The 13,769-nt window shown below is 45.9% G+C and overlaps 1 protein-coding gene across 2 annotated transcripts in view; it reads right to left on the reverse strand.

Moving 5' to 3' along the window:
* Positions 1–636: 636 nt before the first annotated feature.
* Positions 637–13,769, reverse strand: part of arhgap20 (Rho GTPase activating protein 20) — a 202,951-nt gene continuing 189,818 nt past the window's right edge. For both annotated transcript variants that reach the window (XM_072476806.1, XM_072476805.1), the window contains 4 exons: positions 13,489–13,598; positions 9,577–9,766; positions 4,844–4,961; positions 637–2,913 (listed from right to left, as the gene is read on the reverse strand). In XM_072476806.1, coding sequence (XP_072332907.1) covers positions 1,100–2,913; positions 4,844–4,961; positions 9,577–9,766; positions 13,489–13,598 — 2,232 coding nt within the window. In that variant the 3' untranslated portion in view covers positions 637–1,099. The remainder of the gene's footprint in view (positions 2,914–4,843; positions 4,962–9,576; positions 9,767–13,488; positions 13,599–13,769) is intronic.

Below are 13,769 nucleotides of genomic sequence, written 5' to 3' on the forward strand. Positions count from 1 at the left end.
GTGCATTGAAACATCAATGTATTTCCATTGCTACCAAGAGTTTTACCAAGCCTGTGCCCTTAGCCAACACTTCTAAGATGGTGAGACCTGGACAATATATGCTGGGCAGGAGAAAAAACTGAACAGTTTCCTCATTTGCGATCTCAGGCGCATCCTCAGCATCTCTTGGCAGGACAAGATCCACCAACTCAGAGTTCCTCGAGCGCGTTAAACCCATTAGCAGAAACTCATTGCTAATCTAATAACACCTGCGCTGGCTGAGTCACATTCATTGGATGGATGACGGATAACACTTTGCACAGTGAACTGGTCACGAACCTCTGGGTGTTCATACCTCTGCTACCAGGACATCTGAAAGCAAGATATGGCAATGTCAATGACAACTGGGAGACAGTTGCTGAGGGCTGTGAATTCTGGAGGTTGACTGTTTGGAAGCACATTGGATGAAGTTAGCAGAAAAGCACTGCTGGCTGAGAAGAGCACCAGAGAAAGCTGACGGCAGTAAATACTGCACCTTCTAAATCCGCCCTCTTCCTTTGCAACAAATGCAGCAGAGGCTGCCATGACAAAGTGGCACTCCTGAGCCACACCAGGCCACGCGTAACTCAGAGTTGATTAACACAATGCAACAAGATGGAAATTTGCCACAGAACATCCCTCTCAATTTATTAATTTCTCTGTAGCCATGGTGACAGATGTTATTTTATTGGGTGTGGGTCTGGGAGCCAATGCCGATAATCCATACACCCATTCAATTTCAGGATTGGACACACGTGTCAGAAAAGCTGTTTGCATTTCCCCACTTAGCAGCCATTATTTTTAGGATACAATCGTTATTTCAAAACAACATAACTTTTAAAAAGTATATACATTTTGCTTTGCACAGGACAAGATTACTTCACACAAGAGCTGTAAATATCTTAAAACATATAGGCGAAAGTCAAATTTTACATTGTCCAAACGAATGTACTTACAGCTATTTAGACCACGTGTTAAGAGCTATGTTGTAATAGTGTAGGCAGCTTGAATTGAACCAGAGTTAACATTTTCAATTAGGGTTTTTGAAGTAGTAACATGATGCCATTTCCAAACAAGTCTTTTACACATAAGACTCCTCGGAGAAAATCACTTGTTCAAAGTCTTCAAATTTTGGATCACTGCAGCACTTCTTTTGCCATGCCTTCTTGCTCTGGAGCATGGCGCCAGTCACTTCTTGTGTTTTTATCAAACAGTTCTCAGCATCGATCTGAAAAAAATAATCTTTAACCGCTTCAGCTGCGCTATGAGAAAGAGCAATGGAGCACCTACTAGGAAACTCCTGCTCAGTTGTGTGCTCCCCACTTGTCGATGCAAATGGTTTCTTCTCTTGGAGCATCATTGCCCTTTTCTTAGATAGACCGGTATTGGGCACACTCTCACCGATCTCCTCGGGGCTCTGAGTGTCTGCGAGAGCAGGAACGACTAACTCAGACGCGTGTTGATTAACTTCTCTTTGAGCAACATTTTTTCCCAGCGTGAACGAGCGTGACTGTTGACGTGGCGTCGGCTGAAGACATAACTCCGACTTCTGCCCATAAAAGACAGTTCGAGGAATTTGATTAAGTTCACTCTGTCCGGGAAGAGTCTGATTTGCTGTACTCAACAGAAGAGATCCACAAGCAATGGGGTCATCCCCGGGTTCCTGGGAATCAGACTGTCCCTTTTGGAGTAAAGGCTTTGAAGATTGGGCCATCGATTCTTTTCCTTGGCCAACTGTATTTTGTAGTGGTGACCTGATTGGTTCCTGATCAGTAAGTGGTTTAACTGATTGGCTTCTGTTCACGTTTTGAGCCATAGAGTCTGCCGTCACTGGGGAAACAGTTAATTTGCCGCAGGCCAGTTCTTTATCGACAAATAGGGGATTGCACTTGCCTTTAAGCTTATATCCTTTCTCCTTTCTTTTAAGTGTCCAACTTCCATTTTTCTTCAGCCAGCTATTGGGATGCAGTGTGACCGAGCCCCTCTCATTGATGCATTTTGAGCTTTCCCCTGTCACGCTAGTAGTTCTCTTCCGTTTTTCTAGTTCAGTGGAGGACAAAGTAATAGCTGTGCCAGAACCTTGAACAGGAAACAAAAGGCCAGAAAAGTATTTAAAGATACTGGGGCTAGTTAGCAGAGCTGGTTGGTCTTTCTGATCCCGCATGGCAGGACAGGATGGTGAGAAGGTTTCAACTGGGGTGAACACATAGTATTCTGTGTTGTGTGTGAAAGCACCATCAAGTGAACTTATTGAGGAGCTGGAGGGTGAAGTGCCAGGTGAAGACAAACTGGAGTTGCTAGTCTTCGCGGAGATATTAAGTTTGAGACGTGGAGGTGGCTGAAGTCGGCTACTGCTGTGTGCCCCCTTCTGTGCAACTTTCTGACTGCCATTGCTGGACTTGTCCAGGCCAAAGCTCTTATTTATGCATTTCTGATCTTCAATCTGTAGCATTTGCAATTGAGCAAGGTAGTTCTCGTCCAATTGTGTCATGACAGCATCGCAACTAATTTTACGGATAACCGTCTCGTGATTCTTGCCAAGTTGAGAAAACTGTGAAGTGGGAGGAAATATATTAGGCTCCGAACACCGTCTGTCTCTTCTGGGGCCTGTGTGCCTCTCGCAAGTGGAGTAATCAGAAATGTTGGAGCCCAGGAGGTCATTTTTAGAAAACTGACAGCTCACACTTGCATTCTGGGAGGCTGGAACCTTCACACAACTTCCTTCATCCTCTAGGTGATCAAGATCACAGTCACTCCAGGTCAGAACGGAGTCCCTGCTTCGATTGTCTTCAGTTCTCTTCATCATTAGGTTAGATGATGGAGAATCAGTGTCATCGTTGAGCTCATTTTCCAAACTATCGTAAGAGGAGTCATGCATTTGAAATGAAGAGAGATCTGCAAGAGGAAGTAGAAAACAGACTTTAGTCTGACAATGTTGCAACAGAAAGCTATAGAGAACAGGGTAAGATAATTTGTCCCTAAAAGGCTTTTTACTAGATCAGCCCCACTATTCCATTTTTTTCATATCCCACTCTTTATCACCTGGGAGATTCATTTAATTCCTTCCTGCAATAATTTACGAAGTCCATTCAGTGGCCATTCCTGTTAATGAATTACGTGAGCCATTGCCCTTTGGTAAATATATTCCTCCCAATGTCTCTTCCTAATTCTTGTCTCTTCCTAATTCTTGTTTCTAAATGTGGCCCTTAGTATTTGAATCCTCCACTATAGTAAACATTCTGCGGAGACCAATTTTGTCAGTTTTCTTCACAATCTCAATACTCTCTGATAACATTGATTGTTTTTCCTAGTAAATAAGAATCTGCATTCCCCTGAAACCTTTCACATCCGCAGATATCCTAAAATGCTTGAGCGCCAATTAAGTGTTGTTTGATGTGCTCAGGGCCCACCGATCTGTGGGCGGGTCAGTGCTGTGGGGGCACTCCTTCCTTCCGAGCCAGCCCCTGTAGGGCTCCGCCAAGGCCGGCACGGAGAAGACAACCCCCTGCGCATGTGCCAGAATATGTCAGCGGTTCCACGCATGCGCGGAACCACGCCGGCCCTTCGGCACATGCGCGACCTCGCACAGTCCCTTCGCCACCGGTTGGAGCGGCACCAACCCCCCAGAAGTGTGGAGAATTCCGCACTTTCAGGGGCTGTTGACGCTGGAGTGGTTCGCGCCAGTTTTCCCGCCGGCGTGGGGACTTAGTCCCTGGAAAGTAGAATCCCGCCCAGAGGCCAGTATGCCCACTGCACGTTTCCACAAATGGAAATTAAATAAATGACAAGATAATCTGTTTTAGTTATGTTGGCCAAGGATTCGCACAAGATTCATATAATGCCATGAGATATTTTACATCCACCTGAGGGGGCTGTTTGGGCCTCAGTTTAACATCTCCTCCGATAGACTACCTCTGGCATTGAAGGGCCCACTTAGTACTGCACTGGAGTGCCAGTCTAGATTATGGAGTGGAGGCTAAACCCATGGCCTTCATTTCAAAAGGTAAAAGTGTTATCAATGACAAAGGCTGATACTGGAATATAAACATATTTTTAAGAACTCATAATTCTTTCCTGCTCTACTCAGTACAAGTTTGCATATAATATCGATATCTATAAGTAAGTTTATCCACAGCCTACTCATAATATTACCTTACGGAACACGACCGGCATTGCAGAGACAAAAGGCTTTCACTAAGTTTTTGCTTTAGTTGCCGCATGACTCTCCAAATTATTAAGGTGAAGAAAAGAACAACAAATCACAAGAACAGCAGGAGTGCAGCTATAGAATCGGCAGTCGAATCGTGCCAGCTTCCACCTTCTCAAGATTAAAATTCTGCTTTAGTGATCAACACCATTTCAAAAGAAAACTGCAGAAGGAGAATTTTCAATCTGTATATAATTGCATTTCTACATAACATTTTAATAAGTCTTAAAACAATGTTTGGAGCCTTTGTATTGGGTACAATAATGATCGACTGTGTTTGGTACATCAGACCACTATGTTTCCCCTCACCCTTTGGTACAGCAATATAGTAAAGGGACTAAATGTTCCCCTCATTTGAGTAATTTCTACTTATTTTAATGTTATTTTTCAGCTGGTCGCCTAGTTAATTTTGCATTAGTTACCAACTTTGGGGCGATGGAATTGCTGCAGATGTGCTCTTGTGCCATTAGGTAGTTCAGGAAAAAGTATTCTTCCACATTGTATATGCCAGAGGGAAGAAGTCAGTGATTAACTGAAGGTGGGTTGCAACCCTTGGTCAACATAAATTCATTGATTTTATTATTTTAAATATTATTGACAGGATAACAGCTTCTTTACCTGACCCATCATCTCTACTTTCACATCTCCTTGATGATAATGCTCCAAAAAGGGAAGTAAAGACATCTCCAAAGATCCTGCAGCAGTTTTCAATTAGAAACTGCACAAACAAGGCAACCTGCAGAAGGAGAAAGGCCAGAAGTGTGAGTTCATTGTTGTAAATTTCTGATCCAAGAATTCATGCTGGCACCACATGCTTCGCATTGTCAGCAATGAGATGACAGCAGGACACGGAGCATTTGCACGGAGTCAAATGTGCAATTGTTCTGCTTTTTCCAAAAGTAGGAAGGTAGTGCAGATGTGGCACGTCCCTTCAAACCACATTGTGAAGCTTGGAGCAAAGAAAGGCCAAGTGCTGTTAACCCACACATTCCCCATTAGCAAAGCTGTGCAAAAACAAGTACAGTATTCTTGGAAAAAATATTTTAGTTGGCTTACTTCAAAAATATAGATATTTGAAATCCCAAAGCAATTTAGGGGCAACATTCAACTTGCTTCTCACAATTTTGAGTCTTCAGAATGCATGAAAGGCTGAAATTGTGCATAATTCATATGAAATGGATGTTGTTCAACAATGTCCTATAATCAAATTATATTCTTTAAATTCAGCTAATGCAAAGGGGAAATGCATTGGGAGTAAAATTCATCTTTGGCAGGCACACAAAATGGGAACTTGCAGATCAGGGGCGAAATTCTCCCCCAACGGCGGGATGCCCGCTGACTGGCGCCAAAGCCGGCGCCAATCAGACGGGCATCGCGCCGGCCCAAAGGTGCGGAAGTCTCCGCATCTTTGGCGGCCTAGCCCCAACATTGAGGGGCTAGGCCGACGCCGGAGGGATTTCCGCCCCGCCAGCTGGCGGAAATGGCGTTTGTTGCCCCGCCAGCTGGTGCGGAAATGCGGCGCATGCGCGGGAGCGTCAGCGGCCGCTGTCAGTTTCCCGCGCATGCGCAGTGGGGAGAGTCTCTTCCGCCTCCGCCATGGTGGAGGCCGTGGCGGAGGCGGAAGGGAAAGAGTGCCCCCACGGCACAGGCCCGCCCGCGAATCGGTGGGCCCCGATCGCGGGCCAGGCCACCGTGGGGGCACCCCCCGGGGTCAGATCGCCCCGCGCCCCCCCCCAGGACCCCGGAGCCCGCCCACACCGCCTGGTCCCGCCGGTAAATACCAGGTTTAATTTACGCCTGCGGGACAGGCAATTCCTGGGCGGGACTTCGGCCCATTCGGGCCGGAGAATCCAGTGGGGGGTCCCGCCAACCGGCGCGGCCGGATTCCCGCCCCCGCCCAATCTCCGGGAGCGGAGATTTCGGCGGGGGCGGGATTCACGGCGGCCAACGGCCATTCTCCGACTCGGCGGGGGGTCGGAGAATGACGCCCCAGCTGTCTGTATAGTCGTCAGACTACTCCAATGGTGCAGAACCACTCCAAGAATGTAGCTCCACTCTTAGTTTGGAGCACAATCCAATAGTGTAGGATTTCTCAGAGCCACTCCAATGCAGAATAGGGCATTGACTGCATTGAAGTGGAAAATTGGGTTGTGTGTTTAATCAGCGTTGACTGACCCACTTCTTGCCATACTTTACTCATTATTTCTTTTGAAATATGCATTTGAATTAAAATACTTGATTTAATTAATCTCTTGGTAGTGAGGTAATCTGATGACTGTCCATCACTTTTCTTCTGCAGATACTGACCTCTAAAAGTTTACAATTTCAGAATTGTAATGCTGTTAATGTTTGAATCATAAATGGGATCGACACGTACAATTGGAACAGTTATAGATTATAGGAGTAGACCTAAACTCTTGAAGATTGGAGATGGAGATGGCTAAAGCTATTGGGGCAGGGCGCAGACAGTGCCGTTATATTGTATTAAAGTGGCAGGTTATACCAGTTCACCTGCACAACATCTTCACTAAAGAGAAATGACAGGGCGCTATTCTCCCAAAAGATTTCTAAGTTAATTTGTAGCGGGTTTTTCAGGGAGTTTCCCACTGGCTCTGCTGGCAGGTTCGCCATCACAATTCAATGGCAGTTAAGTCACTTTTTTGGACCCTGGGAGTATCTCACTGGTTTAGCCCACACTTAGAATTTTGTTTAGCACTGGGGAACTAACAGGTATCGGGCCGCCATTTTGAAAGGGCGCCCTGACCTCTAAGCGAGCTAGTGGGTCTCCCACACCCCCACGCATTGGTAATGTCACCCCCCACACACTACCCCACAACTCCCAAGTGAGGACACTCCCTAGAGGTCTCCCCTCTTCAGGCCCTCCCAAGTCCCCTTGCAGCACCCCCACCCTTCTAGGACCCCCACCAATCACCCCACCCAACCTCCCGGAGGCCTCTACTCAACTGCCCTGCACTCCCCTACCCATCAAACCCCCCCTCCACCCTCATTTCATGGGCATGGCCCCCCTTGCCCCCTGATCCTTGGCAGGGCCACCCTGGCACTTGGGCACCTTTGCACTGCCACCCTGGCACCCAGGACATGCTGCTGCTGGCTTGGCAGTGCCATCTGAGCACCTTGGCAGTACCAGGGTGGCAGTGCCAAGATGCCCGCATTCCGGGGGAGGCAGGGGTCCACCCTGCATGTACCCTGACCACCCAGGGGTCTCCGATAGCCTGGGAGACCCCCCGGGTACCGTTCCACTCGTCCACATTTGTGTGGACCAAAACTGATCGGTGCCCAGCTGCAGCCTCCCTGGGGAGGCCAGAGACTCGAGGGAGGCTGGTGGATCCCAGGCAGGTAGGTTGTAAGTAGGTTTCTGACTGACTTCCGCGTGCATCATTCAGTCACGCCTATTTGGGGCAGAGTTCCGACTCCATCGTCTCGCGGGACCCTGGTGAATCTCGCGAGGCGCGGATGCTGTCGGGAGGCTCGCTGCAGGCCTCTCCCGAGATTCTCCAGCCGCATTGTGCTCTCAGTTTATCGCAACGCAGTCGGAGACTCGAGCTCACATATTATTGATCACTTATTTTTGATCAGTGTGCAGGATAGCTATGACACAGAGCCACACCTTCCAGGATTGTGTATGGGTCAATAGTTGGAATTGTTTGTATTGTGATGTGCCGAGGAATTCACCGCCCCTACCACGGTTGGTTCTTTAACTGATGCCTTCTACCACCAGTCCACTTTCCTGCCCTTTCTTCTTATATTTTTCCTTTTCTAATCCTTACTCACCCAATTCCTATTTAATTGATGTTCTCGTCTCTGAATCAATAGCCACTTGCAATAAAGCATTCCACATAATAACTGTCGAAAAACTGTGAAAACATTCTTCTAACCACCACCCCCCCACCCCCCCCCCCCCCACCCCCACCCGATGTTCTTTTGATCTTGAGGTGATATCGTGTTGTTACCAACTTGCCGATCAGTGGAAACAATCTTCCACTGTCTCCACCAATAGCTCTTTGATGAGAGGCAAGTTAGTTGGGAGAAAATGCTGTATTGTTCATGACTATTGATGTACTACTGGGGCCAGTAAAGGTGATGCTTTATTTGGCAAGGATATTGGGAACATGTGCAGATGACTTTATCTCTTGAATGTTTCCTTTACTTATGCCCCACAGCTGAGAGTTTTCTGGTTGGGGTCACTTTCTGTCACTGATTGCTGCTTGTTCCATGGGAAAGCTTCTTTACAGGGCAATATTATATTATTTACTGTGAGGGGAATTGAATACAAAAGTAGGGAGGCTATACTTCAGTAGCACAGAGCATTGGCGAAACCATATCTGGAGTATAGTGCACAGTATTGGTCACCTTATTTAAGGAAAGATGTGAATGTTTTAGAAGCAGTTCAGAGAAAGTTTACTAGACTAAACCCAGGAATGGTCTTATGAGGAAAGGTTGGAGTGGATTTGTATCCACTGGAGTTTAGAAGGGTAAGAGGCGCTTTGATCGAAACCTTTAAGGTCTTGAAGGGTAGTGATAGGGTGGATGTGGAGTGAATGTTTCCTCGTGTTGGAGAATCTAGAACAAGGGGTCGCTGTTTAAAAATAAGGGGTCGCTCATTTATGACAGAGTCAAGGAGAAATCGTTTCTCTCAGAGAGCGGCGTGTCACTGGAACTCACTTCCTCCGAAGGAGTGGAAGCAAGGTCTTTGAATACTTTTAAGGCAGAGCTAGATAGGTTCTTGATTAACAAGGGGGGTGAAGGGATATTAGGAGTCAGCAGGGATGTGGGGTTGAGGTTACCATCAGATCAGCTATGATTGTATCGAGTACCAGTGCAGGCTCAAGGGGCCGAGTGGCCTTCTCCTGCTCTTAATTCGTATGCACGTTTGTAATTTCAGACATTCAGCAAGGCGATAAAGCATACGGCCTTTAATGTTGCCCTTCCTGTTTCTGCAACAGTCAATATCTTAAGTTTGCATATTAAGGAAAATGAATCAGAGATAAAACTTTAATGTCCTTTTCTCATTCAATAGCACAACATAGAATGAAGCTCATTTATTTTCAATGGCTGCATTCCCTGATGTAATCAGGTTTCTTTTTCCCCTATGTTCTTAACAGTAACATTGACTCAACCTTTTATAACCTATGTGACTCAAATTACATACGGAAAATGTCTTCTGGCCTCAGTGTTAAATAAAACAGGGGCTCCACTGTAAAGGTGATAAAAGAATTTAAATAGGTATTGATGGTGAGAATTTTGTAAAATTGTTAAATAATTGTATACAGTCATAGTGCAGCAGTCACACCACCTTGTGATCACCTGACCGACAGGTAACAACCTCTCACCTTTTTTGTTGACTCACTCTCTATCTCAGGACTGCAGGGTGTGGGAGGCCACAAGATACTGGGCGCTATGCAGACTGCCAAGTTAAAGGCGTTCATCTGGTTTTCGTCAGCCTGCTGTTCAATGTTGTGAAGCACTCCAAACACATGGTGGAGGAGGAGTGTATTGAGTTTGGGAAGTTGCTCCAGCAACCTGGATAAAATGAGAAGTTAAATCAGAACATTGAAAAATTCAGGAGGACACTGTCACTCTGGAGAAGGCAGGAAGGGCTAACCTTCTTCACTGATCAGTGATCCCCCCCCACCCTTCCAGTAGAGATAGCAAGAGTTCTGACACCATAAGAATGAATACTTCTAGAAATTACTTTTGCACTTGATGTCTTTTAATTAATACGTCTAAGACATTGGGCGTGATTTAATGGCCTTGTCACGCTCAACTTGGTGATGCAATGAGGTTATTGAATCTTGCGAGAGGCCTCTCGTGAGATTTGCAACACTTAATACACCTCGCGAGATTTAACGAGATTTTGGGAGATGGCGTGATCTGGATCTCTCCCTCGCTGGTTCATTTAAATATGTCTGTGCCGTTTTCCCCTGGGGCCCGGGAACAGCCTTGCCTAGGAGACCTCGCATGGTGCCGTTTAGCACTGGTCTACACAAACGTGGAGCAGGCATAACGGCACAAGGAGGAGGGGTCTCCCAGGTCATCAGAAACTCCTGGGTGGTCGGGTTCTGGTTAAGGGATACCCTCGCTGACACCTGACCACCTTGGCACTGCCAGCCTGGCACCTTGGCAATGCCACCCAAGTGTCCTGGCAGTGCCACCATGACACTGCCAGGGTCCCCGGGTGCCTTGCCCTGGGTGCCCGGTCCAGGGGGTGCCTTGCCCTGAAGAAATGATGTGAGAGGAGTCTCGAGGATCCACAGTCCAAAGATGTGCAGGTTATGTGAGGCTATGAGGATAGGGTGGGGGTGTGGGCCTAGGCATGGTGCTCTTTCGGAGGGTCGGTGCAGACTCAATGGGCCGAATAACCTCCTTCTGCACTGTAGGAATTCTATGAAATATGGACCCATAAACCCTTTCCTCAGACATACTAAAGGGTAGCACAGCTTCCCGGTGTGAATCATGGAATTACGCAGATATGCCTCATTTCAATTGCAATCAGGATTATACAATTAAGTCTTGTTATTACAAACATTTGTCAATTTACTGATAAGATGCAAGAACCATTGGCCAGGGCAGTGACTATAAAAATTGGTATGCCATGCTGCAGCTGTATAGAACCTTAGTTAGGCCATATTTGGAATATAATGTTCAATTTTGGTCACCACACTACCAGAGTGGTGTGGAGGCTTTGGAGAGGGTACAACAGAGGTTTACCAGGATGTTGCCTGGTATGAAGGGCATTAGCTAAGAGAAGAGGTTGGATAAACTCGGTTTGTTCTCACTGGAACGAAGGAGATGGAGGGACGACCTGATAGAAATCTACAAAATTATGAGGGGCATGGACAGAGTGGAGAGTCAGAAGCTTTTTCCCAGGAAGGAAGAGTCAATTACTAGGGGACATAAGTTTAAGGTGCGAGGGACAAAGTTTAGAGGAGATTTCGAGGGAGTTTTTTTTACACAGAGGGTAGTGGGGACCATGCTGGAGGTATTGGTGGAAGCAGGTACGATAGTGACATTGAAGGGGTGTCTTGACAAATGCATGAATAGGATGGGAATAGAGGGATGTAGACCTCAGAAGTGTAGAAGGATTTAGGTTAGATGACAGCATGGTCGGCACAGGCTTGGAGGGCCGAAGGGCCTCTTCCTGTGCTGTACTTTTCTTTGTTCTCTGCTCTGAATGCTACTGCAGATTATTGCTGCTGGATTAATATTTTGACAGCACTGAGGCACAAGCTTGATGTCTAAATGTTAGAGTCAACCCAACAATCTAATACATATTAAAATTACTGGAGGATCTAATCAAAAGACATCCGCCTGATATAAGTGTTTCAATCAATGGGAAATTCCATAATAAGTGCCATTACTTAGTTGCAGTACTTGTTACACCTCTAGGTGGCAATGTCATAAAGCTTCTTGTTTTAAAAATGTTAAATCTCATCTAACTTTTAATACCAAAGCAGCTGCTGCACGTATATTGAGAACTAATACCAGAAAAACGACTTAAATTTGCTTTCAATGTCACTGTGAAGTTTGGAGTTTCTGTTGCAGGAAGCTGCCGCCATGTTGATGTTGATAAGTGTATCGGAGATCTCTGCACTCTGCCAAAGTTTGCCTTTTGCACATCTGCAACTTTCACCATTCCACCATTGGTGACCATGACTTTCAGCTCCAGAATTCTCTTCCTAACCTTCTCCACTTCTCTACCTCTATCTCTCTCTCGCAAAGGTGTTCCTTTATAGTCACTCGCTAACACCCTGCAAAGTACTTTGCAATGTTTTACCAGGCAAGTTGTTGTTATAAAAGTAATTAATAAACTTTTTGTAAATTTTCCGTGGTTCTGGACTTCCTCCCGTTTCACACTGCTGGCTATCTCCTCTTTGCATTTCTCATTTCCAATTTATTTCCTCTTATTCTTCGAATTTAGCAGCCGATGACTCACTCACTTGATCCAATTGTCTCTTAAAGGTCCTCTCCTGCTTGTCCATTCAAACAACCAGCTTTACTCCCATTGGAATGCACAGTCCAGCTGGGAACCCCTTTAAATTCAGCAGCTGTGGTCAGCTTTCCCAGATCTTCATCGATTACCTTCTTTCCATCATAAGGTCAGAAGTGGAGATGATCACTGATAGTTGCACAGCATTCTGTACCATTGCAGCTGCTCCGTTACCAAAGCAGCCCGTGACTAGATGCAGCAAGACCTGTTAGACATTCAGTACTGGGCTGACAAGTGGGCTGATAAGTGGCAAATAACATTCAGATCACTCAAGTTCCAGGCAATGACCATCTTCAGTATCAGTCTGATAAAAACAGGTTAAAGGCGATTTAGGGAACAGGTGGCAAAGTGGATTTGAGACCAGAAAGAGATCAGCCATGATCTGATTGAATGGCGAGCAGGCTCAAAGTGCTGAATTGCCTACTTCTGCTCCTAATTCTTATGTTCCTATGTTCAGTAACAAAGAATCAAATCTCCTGGCCTTGACATCCAATGACATTACCATATTTGAATTCTCAACAAGATTGGATCAGAGGTTGGGCTTTCCATGGTGAGTAACTTGCCTCCTGACTCCACAAACTCTGACTACCATTTATAGGCCACAAACAAGAGTGTGATGGAATATGCTCCACGTGCCTGGATAAGAGCAGCTCCAACAACACTAAGGAAGCCAGACAGCTAAAAGGACAAAGCAGCTCAGTTGATTGGCACCTCATCCATAGCCACCTTGGCTGCAGCACCTCCCAAGCCTGCGACCTGTTTTGCGTAGGTACAAGAGCAGCGGGCACAAGTGAACACCACAATCTCCAAATCTCTCTCATCCTTTCTTGGGAGGTACATTGCTGTTCCTTCATCATCACTGGATCAAAATCTGGAACTCTCTTCCTAATAGCACCATGGGAGGACCTTCACCTCAAGGACTGCAGTGATTTAAGAAGGTGGTTCGCCACCACATTTGAGGGCAAGTAAGGATGGAAAATAAAAGCCAGTGACACTAACACGTCCTGAATGGATGATAAAAGAGATTTACTGAGCTGTGCTATAAGTGAATAATTAGCTGTTTTCTCCGTGTGTTGTGGTTGGAAGAAGGAGAGCTTATTTTTATTGCAATATAGCTTTTGACTGTGTCTCCCTCAGCTTCCAGCATCTTATAGCCCCCTGCCCTCTTTGCATCCACTTTGGTTTTGAGATCTACTGGCTTCCCATGTAGCCAAGCGTCCCTGAGATGATGTTCCCATTTAATAGTTTTACCAACCTTTGAATTCCCTTTATCTTCTCCTCATGACTTCTCTTTTCTATTGCTGCCATCCAATCGTCATAGAGACCTGAAGAAAAGATGCCTCCAGGAATATTCCGAAGAAAGTCCTGAATTTGCAATAAATGAAAATATATTCATGAACAAAAGTAACTTAAGGTTAAATATTACCGCTCTTAGTTTCGTGCTTGGAAACTATCTTTCAAGCACACTTCAGGTCTCCTCACCACCAAACCAGGCAGCCACAGATTTGAAGCTCATATTGCAAGGCCCACTTGCCC

This window comes from Scyliorhinus torazame, chromosome 15, assembly GCF_047496885.1.
Source record: "Scyliorhinus torazame isolate Kashiwa2021f chromosome 15, sScyTor2.1, whole genome shotgun sequence".
NCBI classification, from domain to species: domain Eukaryota; kingdom Metazoa; phylum Chordata; class Chondrichthyes; order Carcharhiniformes; family Scyliorhinidae; genus Scyliorhinus; species Scyliorhinus torazame.